Below are 20,774 nucleotides of genomic sequence, written 5' to 3'. Positions count from 1 at the left end.
TTTGTCCCTTGGTGCATGTGCCCCCCGATACGGTAGTTAACATGAGGGCGCTTTCAGATGAAATTTATACACAACTTGCTGTATGGAGGACAGAATCTCATGGGAGACAGGATCTCCTGCCACACTGGCTGAAGCCATTCATTCCGACATGGCCTGTTTCTATGATAAAAAATTATGCGGCCATTTTGTTTTGTGCTGTTCAAAATCAATGAATCCAAAATGAGGCTTTGGGCTGATTTCACAAAAAGCTTAAGATTGGTCTTAACTGCGAAATCAATCGTAGTTGCTGAGTAAAGTGTGATGTCACAATACAAATCACTATTGTAACACTGACAATTTGTCTTGGGATGAATTTCATTGCTTTGTGAAATCGAACCCTGGATAGTAGTCAGGACCCCTTTTTCGTGTAATGAGATTAATAAGTTTAACTGTTATTGCATACTGGGTACTGGACAAAATAATGACAAAAGAGCAGAATGATAATGGGTGCAGTTCACATGATCTGGTTTGTTTTTGAGGTAATGTGTAATTTGGAAGATACAAATGACAGAAACAAAAGGACAGGACAGAATGTAACGGTTGGTTTTGTTGCATGATCGTTGTTATCAGAGGTGCTGTGTAATTTATATGGCACCACAAAGCCTGAATGTAAAACAAGCAAACCCCCATACTGTAAACACTCGACATGAGACATATTGTTTTTCTGAAAATCAGACTTTTCATTGATGTTTGTGCACCTTTTGTTAATTTGTACCTTTATGCCGGACTTAAATAGAGGGTAAGCGAGAGTCATTCAGACGTCACTATAAATATCCCCACCTTCTCCTTTCACATCACACACTTAATCACCGCCATTTTATTTGATTATATTGTGTTATTTTGGTTGCCACACTAACAAATCATCCATACTAGTTTTAACAATGTCTGAGTCTAAGGCCCTTTTCGAAACCTAGGTAGTTTGGCTAGATTGGCCCCGCGGTTGTTTTGACAATTGCGTGTACTGTGCGTAGGCAGGCGCTCAGGGCTTCAGACGAGAGGACGGAGCCTGAAGTCAAATCCAAAGCTGAGGCCATCATTTCAAAAAGGGACTCAGATTTGGCAGAAATTGCATTCCCTTTTGGATGGCTAGAAAATAATAAATAAGGCACACTTACCGGGAAATGAATCATTTGAGGTGCCAACACAAAACAAGACGTATAACATCTTAAAAATCTTGGTCATCCTCAGCTTTATATAGCTGCTTTTGAGGAAACCAGCTTTATGTAAACAAGAAACGCAACAAGATGTTTCTGCTGAACAAGATTTGTTCATGCTTAGCAAATTTAGGTTTTTTACAAACTCTGTGGAAGTAACACAAAGAGGAATGTTTTTCAAACTAGTTCACGATTTTTAAACGTATAAAACCTGACTGACAAGCATAAAAACATCATTGGTTATTTTTTTCCCCTGAAAGCTTGCTCACAAAACCATTTTTTCTTTGAAATGTTTCCTTCTAAAGAAAAGAAGTCAAATTCAAGAAAAGTGAAACCCTCAAAAAGCACACTAGTTGAATTCGGTTGTTACAACCAAAGTTAAGGACAATATCTTCACATGCTGAAAACTTTGCATGGTTTTTCACTTACTTTTTATGACTTACACAATGGATTAATCCCCAATTTTCAGTTTTTTGGGGGGTTTCATTTAAATTATGGTTGATCACACAAAACATGAATACTGTTGAGACTATTTATTTTGTCAGCTGAACCAATACAAGGCTTTATAGCTGATTCTCTTGAAACAAACAAACAAACAAACAAAATCTTCATCTACGGTTATTTCTCAAGGAAATAAATCCATATATTATTGAGCAGCTAACCCTTTGGCATAGTCAATAATGTCTGTTCAATAAAAACAATAGAATTACTTTGTCTTCCAAAGCTTCACAGACTACACCAGTCTTGCCTCAACCACAAGGAAACACATTTATATTTAGTCCAAATTAGCCACTTCAGTTTAACTGCGAACTGTATCTGCATGTGCAAAACGCTTCACAATCAACTACTGTATTCACTTGCAGCCACGCAATTTTTAATTCCATCTTTTCATCATTACACAACGTTTAATAGTGTTTTTTTTACTCTGATATTTGATTCCATCCATTTTTCATGATTATGTACTCACCGTTCATCCTCCAAATAGAAAATATTGATCAATAATTAATGTCTATTTAAAAGTTAAAAAACAAAATCATGAAAGACGGCCGTTCTCTGTCAGTGTCATAACCACCCTCACAATTTTTAAGTGACCTTTTTAGCAATCAATTGTTTGTTATGCACTGTACCGTGTGTTTTATATGTTTGTCTTGTACCCCACCTTCTTCTGCACTCTGCACCGTTTCCCACAGATTGCTAGGTATCGACTGCAAAATACTGACCAAGAAATTATCACAGAAAAGAACCTGACTCAGCTCAGATTACAGATGAGTGCAAGGTACAGTATGGGTTTCCATAAAGCTGTTATGCAGATAAAACCGCCTAGTCCTAGACATTATTAATTTTAACTGGTGCCTTGAAGTAATAATAACAAGAATAATAATTGTGGCTTCTTATATAGCGCACATGTCCGTCACTCAGTGACGCTCCTGGCGCTGTAACATACAGTATTTCCTGCCAGATGTGGGACTACGTTTTGAATTATGAGACCTAATTCTGATAGCGCAATGTAATGTTTTACAATGTGCTGTGGCGCAAGTTGCTGACGATCGGACCAGGAACACCGGGGCGAACCCCTTCTCTTTTCGATAAGTGCACTGGGTTCTTTTATATGCGTTACATAACACAAAGTACCTTTGCTAAGCAATATTTTCTACTCAACAGATTTATGAAATTGGCGCCTGGTGCTGGGTTCGCTTTGAGTGACTGAAGCTGACAAAGTTTATTATAACGATTAATATTTTTTTTTTTCTCAAACAAATTTTGACAAATATTAGTAAGGGAAACTGACAGGGTGAAATAAAAAAATGCTACGAGGAAAAATACAATATTTTTTCATAGAAACATCTCTCAAATCCTGGAGTATATAGTAAACAAAATTGTAAAAGTTTCATCATACAAGATGATCCCACTGTTGGAAAAACGACCTTCCAAAAATGTTAACGGCAACCTACTTCATCATTATTTAGAGCAGTTCAAGCGTTTTGTTGTTGTCTATAAGCGCCATTAACATCAATGGTTTATACAACATGAAACAAATATAAACATCACTATTTGTGTGGTATACCATCACGCCAAGTGTGAAGCATTTTATGTTGTTGTGTTTGACCAACTGTTACTAATAGCTCGTTAGCGACAGTCTCTTACCCATTGACAATACAATTATTGAAGGAATTAATGGTAATGAACGCGCTTTGTACGAGCAAGGATGATCAGCTAGCTGCAAGGGTGCTCGGTCGCTGTACAAGCAACTTACCTCGTTTCATTGACACATTTAATCAGTTAATCAATAAATATTACTCAGAGATTGAAAAGTCCTGACATTGAAAACAATACGCTGTTATTTTTTGTGTAGTATCTTAAGGATATGGGGTAATAGATGTTAAATTTGCATCGGGGACAATGAATTTTCATTTTGGTTTTTACCCGATGTGTTTTAGCACCGTATACTCAGTTCTTTGGGGGCAATCTGTCAAATCCTCTAGTTTTCAGGAAATACTTTTTAAAAGGTTGTTAGTTTCTTATTATTTATTTTTTTTTGGAAATGCATTTACTCCATTCCTCTACATTTAAAGAAATGCTATTGGTTTGAGAGATTTTTTTCTTCCAATTGAATTCCCTAGTTTTCGAAAAACATCAAAAAGGACCTCATGTTTTACACCAGCAAGTCTCATGCATATTTAAATTTCCATTACCAAGTTGGCCCAAACCATATAAGGGCTCGAAATTTACACTTGACTCCGTTTGGAAGTGTTTTTTTTTTTCGTTTGAAATTGTGTTTGTGAAAAAAAAGTCTGGTCCAATAAACATTGAGCTACAAAACTTGTGGATTTTTACCCCAAATTTGAGCCCTGCAAATCTTAAAACACATAGTTTAACATAGTTTACGGGTATAAAAATGACATCGTTTTTTTGGCAAATTTAGCTAATGAAATATATATAATTAAACAAACAATTAATTTGAAGATTATTTCTGACCTCTATGATGACAACCATTGAAATTAAAAGTTATGAAAACTGCATCAACAATTTGAGCCAAGGGACAACATCCATAGATAATTACAGTAATTATACTGAAGACTAAATTTGATGCTTTTTTTATAATGACTCAATAATGACGTAAATCAATACAAAAAACTGAAAACGTCTCCATCAAGACAAATAATATTATTCCAAAATGCTGAGCGTGTCTCAATAGGCTTCAGTAGACATGGGATTGAGAAATTATCTGCTTTGTCATGCAACAAAAGTCATTCATAAGAAATTTCAAGGGAAGAATAGACTTTGGAACAAATTTCAGTTGTAGGCTACAACTGCTTTTATTTTATGTATGAGAGGTTTGCCAAATGAAATACATGTAGTGCCCATGTAGCCTGCAACTCGACATTACCGTTGTCAGTTTTATCTTTTCCAATCATAGGTAGTATTTTCAGAATTCTGTCATCATAACATTCAATATTCAATTCAATTCAAACTCACGTTTATTTCCATACTAATTACTATTATTTCAATACTATTTATTATTATTAATTTAAAAACATGTTGTGCCTATGCAGCCTGCAACTCAACATTACCGTTGTCCTTTTTATCTTTTCCAATCATGGGTAGTAATTTTCGAATTTTTCATCGGAACATTCATTATTCAAATCAGTTCAATTTAAACTCGCATTTTTTTCATACTAGTTATTATTATTAACATGTCATGTTGCTTGTGATAATTTTGTCTCCTGTATTTCTAACATGGTGTCCTAACGTAACATTTCATTTGTTTGCAGTGACTTAACAGCATAACATTAACTCTTTTATATACTGGTACGTTGACTCAATTTAATGGTTTCTGCTAAGCATGGAATTATGCGCTTACTGCGCTCTGTAAATTGCGTAAGCTCTATCGGCATTTAGAGTTAGAAAGCCAAAGAATTCTGTGAGAATTGGCACAAGGAAATTGGTTTAAGCCTTGCAGTGTCCTGAGAGCTGAGACAGCCCATTTTGGGGACTGTGTGTGCAGAGGACCGAATAAATTAACCCCATTCCTGGGCTGTGTATTTGTTGCAGGGCTGATAAAGTTTCTGCCTCCCCCCCCCCTCCATAAAAAAAAAAAAAATAAAAATTACCCCCCAAAACAAAATCACTGCCCAAAATGTATGCTGGACTACATTTGAATGATGCGATCTACTCCTTTTACATATACACACATTGTAACGCTTTATGAGGTGTTGTGGCGCAGTATGCTGCCAATCAAATGAAGGGGATACATGTAGCAACCATTCAGATGGTTGATAGTTTATTAATGACAAACTCTTACATGGCATTTGGGGCAAGGTAGTACGACGGCCCCACAACCTTCAAAGACATTTGAAGGTTGAGGCTGAGTGCCTTTGAAGGTGATGAGGCACAGGGAGTCCACTCAAGGACAACCCACCCCTGTTCCCTCTATGGCGTCAACCACCCATGATATCATGCTGTCACAGGCCAGTGACACTGCCATGGTCTTTGAGCTTGCCCTTGAGCTTAACGCTGTGGCGGGATAAACGTGCAATTAGGCAAATAAGCATTCAGGGTACAAACAAAGGCCAAGGATGGTTCCTTTTTATACTATAAATGATTAATTGTAGTGTTGCATCCAGCCAGCATAAACAAAATGCCATCATTAAAAAAACTAAAAAAACTAAAAAACGGAAAAATAAAATAAATAATTAAACAAATTGTACTCCTGAAAAATTATGAATCCAATAACTAAAGTACGTTTTTAAACAAATTTGTTTTGTTCTGTGTAAAAGTGTTCAATGATTCTCATTTCTAGCGTGGCCGTCCCCCCGCCCCCCATTCAAAATATTGCGCAAATTTTCTTGATTGCATCTGAGTGTTAATTTACCTCTCTTGTTCTTTGGTCACAATGGGAGCGTTTGCTGCCAGCAGGCTTGCCGGTTAAATTTCTGTTGTTTATGTAAAGTTCTGAGAATTTGCATAATTCCGAGAACTTTGGTAAACACCTGGTTAGTCTGCTGCCACCTAGTGTCCCCAAAACTCTCAAATTATCAGAAAGCTGTTAAGCAGAAAATGTTACTGAAGAAATTAATAATTTTTTTCTAAAGCAACTATAACACATTTTTTCCCGAGAAGAGTAGCTGCACCTACCATTTGTTGCGCCTACCAGCTGTATAATATTGGCCCCCTTCAGTTTCATAATAAGTTTTAAGTACCAAAAATAGCTTAGCATAGAAAAAATCTTGCTTAGCATGAACAGGTAACCAGTGAAACTACTGTGTAGCACGTGGCCGCGACTGGTACCCTGCCAAGCATTAACTGCTTAACAGGTTTATGAAGTGAGACTCTTTTCTTTGTGCTTTAACTGCTTTTCTCATGAGTTTTGGTTGTTCATTTGAATCATTAACGCTGCTAAGATGGATTCTCAACGTAAGCTTCATGAGCAGCAACATTCTGCAGAGCAAACTACATCTTTGCTCAGGACTCAGTTAGATGCTAGGTAACATCTTCGGTTCTTCCTAACCGTTCTCTCGTATTCTTCCTCATCAATTTTTTTCCTAACCATTCTCTCGTACTTCCTTGCATCAATTTTTTTTCAGACGAACCGTTCTCACGTATTGGACCTCACTCAATTTCTTCCTAAGCGTTCTCTCAAATTCCTTGCATTAATTTCTTCCAAACCATTCTCTCTCGTTTTCTTCCTCACGCAATTTATTCCTAACGGGTCTCTTGTATTCTTCCTCACGAATTTCTAACTAACTGTTCTCTCCTACATTCCTTGCATCAATTTCTTCCTAACCATTCTCTTGTATTCCTCCTTGCTCAATTTCCTTCCTAACCAATCTCTCGAACTTCCTGCATTTATTTTTTTCTGATCATTCTCACGTATTCTTCCTCACTTAATTTATTTTTAACCATTCTCTCCTATTCGCATATTCTTAACAACCATTCTCTCCTCTTCGCATATTTCTAACCGTTCCCTCCTTCCTGTCATATTATTCTTCCAATTGTTTCCTCGTATTACCAGGGTATTCCTCATCCAATTTCTTCTTACCGTTCTCTCGTTTCTTTCTTGCATCAGTTTCTTCCTAACCGTTTTCTCGTATTCTTTCTCATTCAATTTCTTCTTAACTAGTCTCTTGTACTTTTTGCATTAATTTCTTCCTAATCGTTTTCTTGTTTCTTCCGTGCATTAATTTCTTCCTAACCGATCTCATACATTCTTTGCATCAGTTTCTTCCTAACCATTTTCTCATATTCGTGCTCAATCAATTTCTTCCTAACCGTTCTCTTTTATTCTTCCTGGTCCAATTTCTTCTCAACCATTCTTTCCAAGCATTCGTACTGAGTAGACAGCGCTAACACACATCGGTGTATGGGTTAAAGTAACTCTAAGTAGCCCGACTGTTAAAGGATTAATGTCAAGATGATTATTGATAGTTTAAAAGGTAACCTCTAGCTTGCTTTGAAGGTTACTCAATGTCATATCGATGCTAAATGGGGAAAATCATGAAAAATTCAAACACAGTCCAAGGTAGACTAATTGAAAGTTCAACTGGTGTCGGCCTCTTACACACTTTGTGTTTTATTCTCTTACTCTTCTACCACTGCTGCTTAAAGACGGATTGTGTGCACATCTTTATAAATACTATATTACTAGAGTGTTTTCTGGGCTTTTTTAAACAGGATCTTAAAACAGTTCCACTAATCTTGAGTTTCTCAAATCCTCCAGAATCCTCTTCAGGAAGTAGTTTGAGTTTGTAGGATTTGATACTGCAGGCCCAAATAACAATTGCTTATCATTGAAGCAGGCACCAATGTTATACAAGTCCAAATACTTGGGTGTTGAGATACCATAGAGGGGAGTTTCAGGCTTTGAACTTCCCTCTTGGAGGGCCAGGGCAATCTCCTTCTGTTAAGGGGCACTTCTATGAGGCAAATGTAAATTAATTTGTAGTGGAACATTGCAAAGCAGCACAGGGCACCACGGCAATTGCTGTTGGTGCGGTTGGTTATTTTGAGGCCTGGAATTTTTTTGGAGGATATGGGAAAGTCTCTAACAAAAGACAGGTGTGTCTTTGTCTTCCATTTCACAGTTATCACTCACAAAGTTATCACTCACAAATTCATCTGGGTTTTTTTTTCATATTAAAAAAACAAAATTTTCCACCAAACCTAAGTTCCACCAAAAAACAAAATGTAGTATATGATGATGACTTGAATCTTAAATATGACTGTCTTCAGACTTGGTGAAGTGCGGGACGTTCTGATGGATTTAAGAAACAGAGTCACAACGGAAGAAACTGAGAGGAGACAACAGGAGCAGAACTTCTTTCTCAAGTAAGCTAGACATCATTGCACGACTTTACTTGTTAAATTTCTGTACTTACCTGCCCACTTTGACCCGCTCTTGTACTGGTTTGACTCACCAAGGCAAGCATCATTCATGTATAATTCACAAGTTATATTAGCCCACGAAAGCGAATATTTTATCTTTTTATCAATTCTGGACATTTCTCAGGCAAAAAATTCCTATTTTTTTACTTAATGACTTAAAACAAATTATGCAAGTTCTCTACAAAAAGGCTGAAAGCCACTCTTGATAAGAAGCTACAGAGACGTAGGTAGAGCTGAAGGTAGCAAATGATGGAGGGAAACATGCACCAGGCATGGTGATTCAAAGAGAGGCAGTTTGTGATATAAAGCTGTTTAGAATAGCTCTTTGTTCTCATCTCAGCAATGCAAGAGTCTTATCAGTGGCAGCTGGTTATTGATGGAACCATCGAAGAAAAGAATAGCAGACGTAATTAAACTCTGCACCCTTATTTCATTTCATCAGAGAAAAACGTTTCTTTAAGGCATTGGAAACTATTGGTAATTACTCAAAACGATTGTACATGTAAGCATGAAACTTACTTGGTAACAAGCAATGGAGAGCTGTTGATAGTATACAACATTGTGAGAAACGGCACACTCGTAGTTTTTGAGAAAGAAGGTAAATTCTCACGCATATAAAAGACTTAAGCTTAAGCCTTTTATTATGCATCTGAAAGCACACAAAGTGATGCAACAAGGGTTTGTTTTCTTTCATTATTCTCTTGCAAATTCAATGACCAGTTTAGCCCCAAATTTCACAGGTTTGTTATTTTATGCATATGTGAGAATACTGGTCTTTGACAATTGCCAAACCTGTCCAGTGCCTTTATAAAATCAATATTTTCTCCCAGGCTCAACGACGTGCAGGCTCAGGTTCACGAGCAATCCCGTAAGAGGGATGAGACCGTACACACCATAGATGTAGTCCAAAGGGAACGAGAACACGCCGCCGATAACGAACGTCTTAAGATGCAAGGGAAGATTGCGGAGATTGCCGAGGAAGTCAGCCGTAAGATCCTCTCCAAGGAGATCCGACTCCGAGAAGAAGCTCAGCAGAAGTTTGGCAACATTGAAAAGGTTAGGATCGGGAATCAAAGTTTATATTGGATCACTGGCCTGAAGCCAGTAATTTCAGTTTTGAGTGGTCTACATGTGTTTTTTAATGGGAGACTTTTTGAAAACTCTGCCACTAGAGGGCAGCAGACCTACCAGGTAAGGGTGCACAACTCCTATAGCAAACAATGGTAAATGCTAAAAATTAAAAAAATACTCAAAAAATATTTAGAAGTCTCTCAGCCTCTTGAAAATTAAATCAGATACATTGTCATACAACTAATCTTCAGATTTCTTCTCAATTTTTGGTAGGTCAGCATTTTGGAATTTTTGCTAATTACCCCTACTAGAAGAAACACTCCCAAAAACTCATGCACACCACTTGTTATCCTTGGGGGAACTCGTGTCCAGTACGTCCTGTTCCAGAACAGTTTGGTTTATGCTGGCAATGTGTTATGAAAAACAAAATACAGTTTGGCTAAATCTAAAATACAAAATCAAAAACATGCAAAGCACAAGGTATTTGCTGTCAGTGACCGTCACTCATGCTTCTCCTATTCCTAAGTTGTTGACATTACCTGGTGAAGAGCGCCCTCTCTTGGTGATTGGCAGATAGTCTAAAGTTTCCCATTGAATGTCTTTGTTTGTAAAAAATTGTGTTCAAATGCAGAGTTTGAGTCTCATAAATGTCTTTTCTTAGTTTGTGCTTAAATAAAAATGGTTTATAATGATAAGGCTGTGCTCTCATTTTGATTCTGGTCTTTTTTCGTTTTTTTAATAATATCGAAAGGTTTGCGGTAGCACCATGTAATGACTATCTCTAAATGAGTTGGGGTGATTCTGAAAAGAACCGTTGGTTTCTGAAAAGAACCGTTGGTTTCTGAAAAGAACCGTTGGTTTCTGAAAAGAACCGTTGGTTTCTGAAAAGAACCGTTGGTTTTCATGAGCTGACCAACGGTTCTTTTCAGGATCACCCCAACTCATTTAGACATAGTCATTACTTGGTGTTACCGTTTCCGAATCCTACTCATTTTTTTTTATATTCTCGTCTTGTAACTAGAACTCTTTTTTTAAAAAGACTTGAGCTACCCCAAGCCCAGCGATTATGTGGATTTTTCCTCCTAAATTCAAATTCTGTACATAATTGTTAACAACATGAGTTGCAAAGGTTATCAGGGGACAAAATGAATATTCTTGTAGTAGGAAAATGCGTTATGGGAATTTGATTATTTTTGTTTTTGTTTGATTTCAGTATCTCCATGCCGAGCAGGCTGCTCGTATCGCTCACGAGCAAGCCATGAGAGAAGAGAATGAGAAACGATGGTCTGCTCTGCAGAAACTCACTGAGGAAGAAGTGCTCCATGTCAGGGAAGGTCAAAAGGTGAGATTCATTACTCAAATGAGTGGTTATTTATTACTCAAATGAGTAGCGATTCGTTACTCAAATGAGTAGCAATTCATTATTCAAATGAACAGATGAATACCCTTTTTTTAATGAATATGGTGGGAACGTTTTAGAAAATAATGATCCATACACAGTCCGCTAATTTGTGGTACAAAATTTTTGACTCCACAAAATGGCGTACGGTATGTTCCATTGGTTGAGTTTTTTGAGGAAATGTCTTATTTTGTATTCACTACTCACTAAAAACCACATACTGTAGGTGTTAAAGCTGATGAACAACTCTTAAAAAAAGATAACAAGAGCATCAAAAGAGAGAAATTTGAAGGCAATGGGACCCTAAAGACACTGTTGAATGTCTATGTTTTTTATTAGTTGGAGAGACATAAGAATGTTGGAGGAATGAGTAAAGTGAACGAGTACATGGACAAACTGGAGAAGATGCAACATGAGACTAAGAAGCAGCTGGAGGCTGTCATGAAAGCTGAGATTAAATCAAGGTAAGATGTCGGCCATCTCAGCCCAATCTTTTACAACATCATGAAACTTGAGAGGATTGGGATACTTTTTGTAACACAAAACACAATGTCCACAGATTTACATTAAACTTACAGCATTTGAAGATCGTGATAGTAAAAAGCTAACATTAAAATGTTACTTGCTGAGGTGCTGATCGTTTTTAAGAAATGATTAAAACAATGTCACTAAAATAATTGTTGTCCCAGTTTAACCATGTAAAAATGCATTTACCAGTTATAGTATACATCAAAAATTACTTGTGTAACATTTTTTCAAGTTAACTCAAAAATTGATTAAAATTGATTTTCAGGCAAAACCAGGATAAGCAGATCGAAGACAAGATCGAGGATGTGCAGGAGAAACTGGGCGTGGCAATCTCCACGTTGCAGCAGGCTATCGGAGGTATTAATGAACAAGTCTCTACAGCTACTCAACAGGTAAGGGTGGACAAGTTTTTACTTGTTAGTTGGTTCTTCGCTGCAGGGAGTTGTGAGCGTTAATAATGATAATAATAATTAAGATTTGTAATGCGCACATATCCACCGTGCTGGGTGTTCAAGGCGCAGTAAAACCATAAAATCAAACAAAGAAAAACAGACACAACAAAATTAGTCCTTGAAAACCTGTGACCTACATGTAAGATAAGTTTTGAGAAGAGATTGGATTTTTGTGTTACAAAAACAAGATCTAAGATTAAGTGGTAGAGAGTTCCAGATGTGTGGCGCAACTTAAGAGGTTAAAAGAGGTCGGGTTCACTCAGGGGTTAATAAAAAAAAATTAATGCTAAGCAGAGTGTTAAAGGAACATGTTGCCTTGGATCGGTCGAGTTGGTCTTTGAAAAGCGTATATAACCGTCTGTTACAGAATGCATATGATTAGAAAGATATTTTAAAAGTAGAATATAATGATCCATACAAGTATCACTCGAAATTTCGCGGTTTTCCTTTTACCTCGTCGACTAACACGGTCGGCCATTTATGGGAGTCAAATTTTGGACTCCCATAAATGGCCGAATGTGTTTGTTTGCAAAGTAATAGGAAAACCACACAATTTCGAGGTTTATTTGTGTGGATCATTATATTCTACTTTTGAAACATCTTTCTAACCATGTGCATTTCATAACAAACGGTTACAAACGCTTTTCAAAGACCAACTCGACCGATCCAAGGCAACGTGTTCCTTTAAACAAGTTTTACTGCTTCAGCAGCTCTATGAAATAGACCGATCCATTAGGCTCCGCCCACGACGCACGTGTGTGCAAGAACACGTGCGCCTCTCCAACAACTTTCTGCACAACTCTGCCGCACGCGCCAAGCATACGCGCACGCATGTCTGACTTATTTGTCGGACCTTCGTTGCTTTGTGGTTGGTCAATACACAATGGGGCGGAGCTTAATGGATTGGTCTATTGGGCCCATACATACATACGTATACATACATACATACATACACTGGGCTTTTACATAGCGCCATTTCATTTGGACCACAGCACTTGAACAAGCAGACAATAGCATTAAAAATATATCAACAATTGAACAAAAAGCAATTTACAGAAAACTACTTAGAAAAAAGATGTTTTTTAAGTGCTTTCTTGCCCATGCAAGTAAATAGTGCAACTGCAGCAAATTATTGTGTGTGACAATTAAAAGCACCTGTAACAACTAAAAATCATAACTGAATCAATTTAATGTTTTTTCATATTGATTGATCAGTTGAAGCTCAAAGGAAACCATGGGGTGAGGAGTTTAGATTCGTTGCTATGTTCTCCATTGTATTTGTGACCAGTAAAGCGCTGAATGTCGTTCAATGTCGCTGTTTATTCCTTTCAGGGACATAAAGTGATTGTAAATTGTAGATAAATGAATGTACCGTGTATTTGATTTTTAATTTTGCATCGGGGATGAAGAATGATATTTCTGTTTTACCTGTACTCAAATGTGTGTCAAGCTCGGTGTACTCATTACTTTCCTGAGTTCTGTGGTAGATGAGTGCACCAAAAGCACATCTTGATCTCAATGCATGGGGCCTGTTAAAGCTGTTGAAGGGTTTGCCTACAGCCTAGGCCTAATTTCATTAGCGATAAGCGAATTTTCGTGCTAACAGTTGCAGAAAAATTTGCTAAGGTGTAAGCATACTTCACAGGTTAACAAGAAAATTAGGCGGCCATCTTGCACGTTCACCATGGATTTGCATTGTGATGTCGTTCATTTTCATGCAGTAAGCACTGGAAGGTTAGCATGCCTTTTGATGTGGTTACGGTTTATTTAGCAGTGCTATGAAATGGAAATCGACAGTCCCGTTAAGCAGCTCTATGAAATTGGACCCTAGGTCATACTTCACACAAAAGTGAGTACACAGCAAATTATGTGATGCAGACAATCTTGTTGTAGGCATTGTTTTCCTATTGCGATGCAGCGAACTTGACTTGGCTTTCTTAGTTTGCGTGGAGTATGAACATGGTTATAGAATGGTTGAAAAATGGAAAGTAAATGTTCACAAACTTGCACATAACTTACTTGGTCATTGGTCATTGTTGAAGCCTCCCATTGAAAATTTTTGCTTGAAATTAGTAAAACAATTAGTTTTGATCTTGTGGTTCCGAAATCAGAAGTGATTTTTAGAACAGGGAAAACAGTGTTGGGGTTTTTCACTCTCTTCTTGTTACTCCGATAACCTATGGAGCTTTCACAAAGTACTGATATTTGTCTTTGACAATTACCAATGTCAGTCTTAAACTTTAAGTGTAAAACGAGATATTGACAAAACAGAGAGGCTGCCAACACTGGGGCTAGATAGCTCAGTTGGTAGAGCACTGTCACGTTTATCCAAAGGTCGCAGGTTCAAATCCCGTCGTAGTAAATTTCTCTTTGTTCAACCCAAAACGAAATATATTGTGTGAGGCAAAAAATTATAAGGGCGAATAACAGTCAATGTGCATAGAATTGTATTTTGACTGGAAGCTCAAATTCTGCTTGGCGAAAGTTTCTTTGCTAAAGCAAGTTGCTTAGAATTGTTAGTGTATTGTTAATGCATGTATATTTTGTGAAGAGGGTGCGGCAAAATGCTTTCCATGCTGTCTGTGTTTGTTTTTGTTTTTCCTTTGAAATGGAAGAAGTCTCTCTGTTGCTCTAAATTGTTTTCCAAAGATGTCTTCAGTAATTGATCTTAAAGGGTTCAAGTTTTTTGTTTGCACGCTCTGTCTTCAGTGTTCTGCTTGCAAACTTTTAGCTAAGTACTCTGGTCGAATTTCACTTTGATTTTTGATTTTATCAATCTAAGACCGTGGTCCGAAGCGGCGACTCTGGCTACGGCTACGGCTAGATTGCACTCTTCTGCCATTTCTTCAACACTGGCAGACGTGCTGATCTAGCTGTAGTCTTAGCCAAAGTTGCTGTTTTGGACACGGCCTTATTTTATTTCAGCTTTGATAACTTCACCCTACATGTAGGTTCCAGTTGTTAGGGTGTCATGGCTGAATGTTATGGCGAGTGGTTAAGAGCATCGAATTCAAGTTCTGGTGGTTAAGTCATCATTAATATTATTAATAAGTAATCCGACAATATTTCTTGTTTTTGATTTCCTCCTTTCCTGTCCGTCATTCTCTAGTATCAAGGCAAGGTACAGCAGATGATTGAAGACCAGGGCCAGGGTGGTCTGAGAGGACTGGCTGACCTTGATGCTCGGGTCATGGCCTTGCAGTCAAAGGTCGCGACCCAGGAGGAAGGACTTCAGCAGACCATTACTAAGGTAAGGCCATGTCCAACACGGCGACTTCGGCTATCGTGACCGTCTTCCTATTCTCCAACACTGACATACGCGCTCATATAGCCGTAGCTGTAGAAGACGATTGTTTATCCCAGCAGGGATAATATTTGGATTAAAGATGCTATGTCAGATTTTTGGCCGATTTGACCCCAAAATTTGGATTTAAAACTCAATAGGTCTTTTGATGGGGGTCGAGAAAGTTACAAGCTTTCATTTGAGCCATTGCTCGAAAAAGTCCGCCAATTATTAGTTGCAGTGAAGAAATGTTTTTTGTCATGGTTCCTGACAATTAAAAGTAAAAGTTTTAAAAAAAAATTGTTAGAGCGGGTGATACTCTTTGAAATACCATTTAAAAAAAAAAAAATCTATTTTGTAAAGTTCGGGGCAAAAAATCTGACATCCAGTTTAGGGATTGTTAAACTTTAGAGTTGGAACAACGAAGCGATTAAAGTTAAAATCTGCTCCCAACCTTCCTGAACAGTAAAACAAATCGGGCAGTCAACAAAACCTTTGTGAAAAAGAATAGCTTGTTTTTGTAAAGTTATTTTCTTAATGTATTTATCTTCTTTTCTTTTGCAGGCTATTTCGGATGCTATGGATGATAAGGTAAGTGTGATATTGTCTAAAAACGACTTGTTTCAAACTGACCCCCTTTGCAACCCCCTCTGGCAGGAGATTCTGTCCCGTAGAGTTTCTATCCCCAATTAATGAACTGTGTACAAACTTCTTCTGATAGCGCCCTCTTTTGAAGCATCCTCCTCCAGCCCATGTTAATTTCCCATGGGGACAGAATCTCCGGCGGTCAGATTTTCCTATGACATCCCACAATAGTAAATATATAAATGAAAACAAGATCTTAAAGGTAATAAACATGGTCGGTGAGGATAAAAAAACATTGTTTAATATCATTCTGAAAACTTACTGATAAGTTTGCACAAAAAAACGTTTTTTTTCTGTGAAATATTTCCCTCTGAAATGAAGTCCAGAAGTGGTACCCACTATCAAGGGAAAAGTCCCAGTAGAACCGAAGAAGGGAGAGTTTTGGCAAAAGATTGGCACTGGTGCTTTGCAATGCATTTGGCTCAGATAAGTTAATCATAAACTAACAACTTCTAACATTTCTTCTTGTTGGTATGAAGCTCTTTCTAACTGAATACCCAGAGGTAAGGTTTCTAGTGTTTTTTTTCTTGTGCGCCTTGGGTGCCATTTTAGGCAGATATGTGCGCTTTATAAATCTCTAATTATTATTATTATTATTATTATTCAACCCTAACATATCTACATCATTTCAATCTAGTACACTGTCCATCAATTTAAAAAAAAAAATCTTGATTTTGCCAAAGCCTTGTATCTCGTAAAATGCTCCGTGCAAAATCATTTTATCTCGGCGGGAACTATATTAAAGGCACTAAACACTATTGGTAACATTTTCTTGGTAACAAGCAATGGAGAGTTGTTGATAGTAGAAAACATTGTGCAAAACAGCTCCCTCTGAAGTAACTTAGTTTTTGAGAAAGAGGTTATTTCTCACTCATATGTTAAAAGACTTCAGGCCTGAAGCCTTTTTAGGCATCTGAAAGCATACATATTTGTACACAAGATTGTTTTTGCTGTCATTATTCTCTTGCAACTTCAATGACCAATTGAGTCCAAATAATCACATATGTTGGGATACACCAAGTGAGAATACTGGACTTTGACAACTACAAAAGGTGTCCAGTGCCTTTAAAGGCAGTGGACACTATTGGTAATTACTCAAAATAATTATTAGCATAAAACCTTACTTGGTGACGAGTATGGGGAGAGGTTGATGGTATAAAACATTGTGAGAAATGGCTCCCTCTGAAGTGACGTAGTTTTCGAGAAAGAAGTAATTTTCCACGAATTTGATTTCGAGACCTCAGATTTAGAACTTGAAGTCTCGAAATTGACCATCTAAACGCACACAACTTCGTGTGACAAGGGTGTTTTTTCTTTCACTATTATTTCGCAACTTCGACGACCAATTGAACTCAAATTTTCACAGGTTTGTCGCTTTATGCATATGAGATACACCAAGTGAGAAGACTGGTCTTTGACAATTACCAATAGTGTCCAGTGGCTTTAAGCGAGATTCAATGTTTGGATAATTGTTACCTTTGCGTAAAGTAAGTGCTATTTTAGGAGATACATCAGTTTTGCACTGATACCAAGTAATGTTGCTTACATTCAATAGAGCTTCTTTTATTGTGGAAACATTTGTTTACCCCTATTTTATTTTTAAATTTGTGTGCGCAAAAATAAAAATACATGCCAAGCAGCACACGTAATTCCATGTACCTGTACTACAAAAAAAAGAATTTAATTTTGTAGAGCGCTATGATCGTGCCTCCTTTGGAATAGCACTTTATAAGCACTGTTTATTATTATACTGTATTGTACATAAAAACAAAGTGTTTTGCTTAGCTTGTCTTTTCATTTTGAAAGATTACGCACTATACGCATTACACACAACACATGGATGTATTTATTTCGTTCATCTTGCATGGAATCTATCTGGAATGCGTAATGGTACCATCACTGCATGAATGTAATGCCTCATATTTTTAACCACGTGAGGGCGCTCTCAAACAATATTTGAATCATTTCCAGGGGTATATTCTTTCATACCAAAAACATGTATTGAAGACTGGAACACATTACCACCACAGACATCATGTTAATCACGGCCAAAAGAGCCGTTATAATCCACCTCTAAAGCAACTTCAAACTACAGCGCAACAAAAGTGACAGAACACCTATTAAAACTGTGCAGGACGAATCGGGTATACCCCCTGTAAGTGATGAAAATACTATTGAGAGCGCCCTCACGCCGTCAGAAATACAGCGCATTCATTTAAATAAATAAATAAATATAACCATTGCATGACTGATTTGTATTTCTCTTGCATGTATTTCTTTTATTGCATGCTTACAGAACCAACAGGTAGCGTCATCATTCTTTTTACCCTCTTCTTGTTGTGTGACTTTTCACCTTCTTAACAGCCAATAAAGGATGATCTCAAATATATAGATATTACAGTTTTCTAATAACTGCAGTCCATCCAGGAAACATAAAAAAAATATAACGAGTCTCTTACCTCACGTTAAAACATGGTAAAAATTGGTTTTTCTCCAGAACGCTTTAAGCCAAATTTCTGAAAAACGCGGGGTCAAACAAACCCGCGCGATAAAGGAATCATGACGTCAGTGGCGGCTAGTTGATGTGGAAAATTACACCCTCATTTTGCCAAAGCTGGAGAACTGTGTGCAAACCCAATTAGAGGAAAATCGTCACTGGCGTCAAGGGGTCATTATAATAGATAAGCCGTTTTTTACTCTCAGCTGAAAAAGCCGCGCGGCCGGGTGCATTTTTGACTCGAGATATTTATGACTAATTAATGCAAATTTTGAGTGTACAATGGTTTAATAACCCGTATCATACGATGTCTATTTGGCCATAAAAAGGTAATAGTTGATAAATATTGAGATCATACTTTATTTGCTGTTTAATCATCACTCTTCCACATTCAGTAGAAGTAGTCTGACAAGCTAGAAATCTTTTTGTATTAGACCCCCTTGTATATGACATCAAACAGCGCCCTCACTAAAGCAAAAGGGGGGCAGATCAATTAGAAAGTGGCCTGGGTGGCTCGTGCGCAGAGCGGTCGCCTCCCACCGATGTTACCCTGGTTTGATACCATCCTTGTATAACACGCAATTCTGCTGGTATGCTGAGCTCACACGTATGTTTTTACGCACCAAGAGCAGCTCCCGTCCAATAATTAGCCTCCTATTGCCCACAATGAGGGCGCTGTTGTCATAGTGATAATTTCTAGAGGCTTAGTCCATGTTTGAAACGGTGACTTGGGCTACAGCTACGGCTAGATCAACGCGTCTGCCAGTGCTAAAGAATATGGAGGTCTATCCCTTAGAAGAATTCAAAGTTGTTTTGATTTTTGTCTTCCACTTTTTAAAGATGCACAATCAAAAAGGAAAATAAGCACAGCCCTAAACCATTTAGTTAAAATATCCTCTTTTTAAAAAGCCATTCAAAAAAGAAAATAAGCACAGCACTAAACCAATTAATTAAAATATCTGTTTATGGGAAAACTGAATGATGATATTCTCATATTTTATTTGGAATTTCGATGTTATTTTCTATGGTTTTATGAAACAACTTGAGGGCTGGGGTGCAAAGCTACCGATTGCTGTGTTCCCGTGGAGTAGGTGCAAGCCCCAAAGCACAAGATATTTTTCATTAATCTGCTTAACCAGAAAGAAAAAAAAATTACTTAACCAGTCACAGATGGTGCAAGTATATGGTATTTTGAAGGCTGGTAACCCTCTTTTGGAAAGCAACATTTTATTGTGCTTAGCTCCTTTTTGTGCTACAACAGCTCTATGAAATTCAAACTTGAAAGCGAGACCAAACCCCCAACTATTATACAAAAAGACAGATCTGAAGTCTGACACAAAGACCCAATGATTCTGGACTGTGCCAGAGACCTGCATTTCCAAGACCAAGACAATAGGGCAAAATTTTCTGCTAAGCAGAAAAAACTGCTAAGCGAATTTATTTGCTTCACAAAAAATGAGTTGTGCACATAGAGTTATATATAAGAACTAGAGGGCGCACTGGCTTATATACGCGCCCCGGCATGCGCGCAGGCGGCCATTTTCTAAGTTGAACAAACAGGCAATGCTTAGCGTGTGTTTGTGCGGCCATTTTGTAAGTTGACAAAAGATCGCGTCAGCGTTCAATAAACACAAACTCCAACGTGTACTTCATATTCAAAGCGCGTACAGAATGGTGCGTGTGTTTTCTCGCGGTCCGTCGCGTTTGTGCAAGAAGCATCACCAGTGCGCCCTCTAGTTCTTATATATAACTCTAAGATTGGCCACCATATGCGTAACCTTTACGGAATTTTGGATGGTCCCATTTCCTCCTACTCAAGATCTGCTTGAGAAAGCACACAGGTGTTTTTTCTTCATTATTCTCTTGCAACTTCGGTGACCAATTGAGTCCAAATTTTCACAGGTTTGTTATTTTATGCATATGTTGGGATACACCAAGTGAGACTACTGGTCGTTGAAAATTACCAATAGTGTCTAATGCCTTTAACCCTCTTGCTACTAAATTGTTTTGGCTGTGTTGTAAAGGACAGGTTTAATGGCAACTAAAATCTCCTTCTGTTTCCACCTCTTGTAGGCAGCAAAAGCCTTGCTGGATACCCAGGGAGAGAAAATTGAGCAGATTGATGACTGGCGAGACAGTGCTGATAAGAAACTCAAACAGATCAAGGAACGAATGGATGAGCTTGGTCCAGAGGTAAGACACTTAATTGATAAATTTACTGTACATACATGTACATAAGTATAAGGCATTTATAAAGCATCACTACATCAAGAATGGGCGCATGTAGATCATTCCAGCTATGGGGAGCAACATGAGAAAATTT

The 20,774-nt window shown here is 37.7% G+C and overlaps 1 protein-coding gene across 2 annotated transcripts in view; it reads left to right on the top strand.

Annotated features, from left to right (window-relative positions):
- The window catches only part of LOC117292790 (golgin subfamily A member 6-like protein 22), a 41,084-nt gene that overhangs the window by 14,076 nt on the left and 6,234 nt on the right, over positions 1-20,774 (top strand). The window contains exons 6-16 of one of the 2 annotated variants that reach the window (XM_033774948.1): positions 2,384-2,469; positions 8,424-8,519; positions 9,407-9,632; positions 10,861-10,989; positions 11,386-11,510; positions 11,840-11,966; positions 13,242-13,265; positions 15,136-15,276; positions 15,874-15,900; positions 16,434-16,457; positions 20,525-20,644. In XM_033774948.1, coding sequence (XP_033630839.1) covers positions 2,384-2,469; positions 8,424-8,519; positions 9,407-9,632; positions 10,861-10,989; positions 11,386-11,510; positions 11,840-11,966; positions 13,242-13,265; positions 15,136-15,276; positions 15,874-15,900; positions 16,434-16,457; positions 20,525-20,644 — 1,125 coding nt within the window. The remainder of the gene's footprint in view (positions 1-2,383; positions 2,470-8,423; positions 8,520-9,406; positions 9,633-10,860; positions 10,990-11,385; positions 11,511-11,839; positions 11,967-13,241; positions 13,266-15,135; positions 15,277-15,873; positions 15,901-16,433; positions 16,458-20,524; positions 20,645-20,774) is intronic. The other variant, XM_033774949.1, reaches the window with a different exon arrangement.

This window comes from Asterias rubens, chromosome 7 (assembly GCF_902459465.1).
Source record: "Asterias rubens chromosome 7, eAstRub1.3, whole genome shotgun sequence".
NCBI classification, from domain to species: Eukaryota; Metazoa; Echinodermata; class Asteroidea; order Forcipulatida; family Asteriidae; genus Asterias; species Asterias rubens.
The sequence above is the reverse complement of the archived record's forward strand: the minus strand, read 5'-3'. Positions and strand labels throughout refer to the sequence as shown.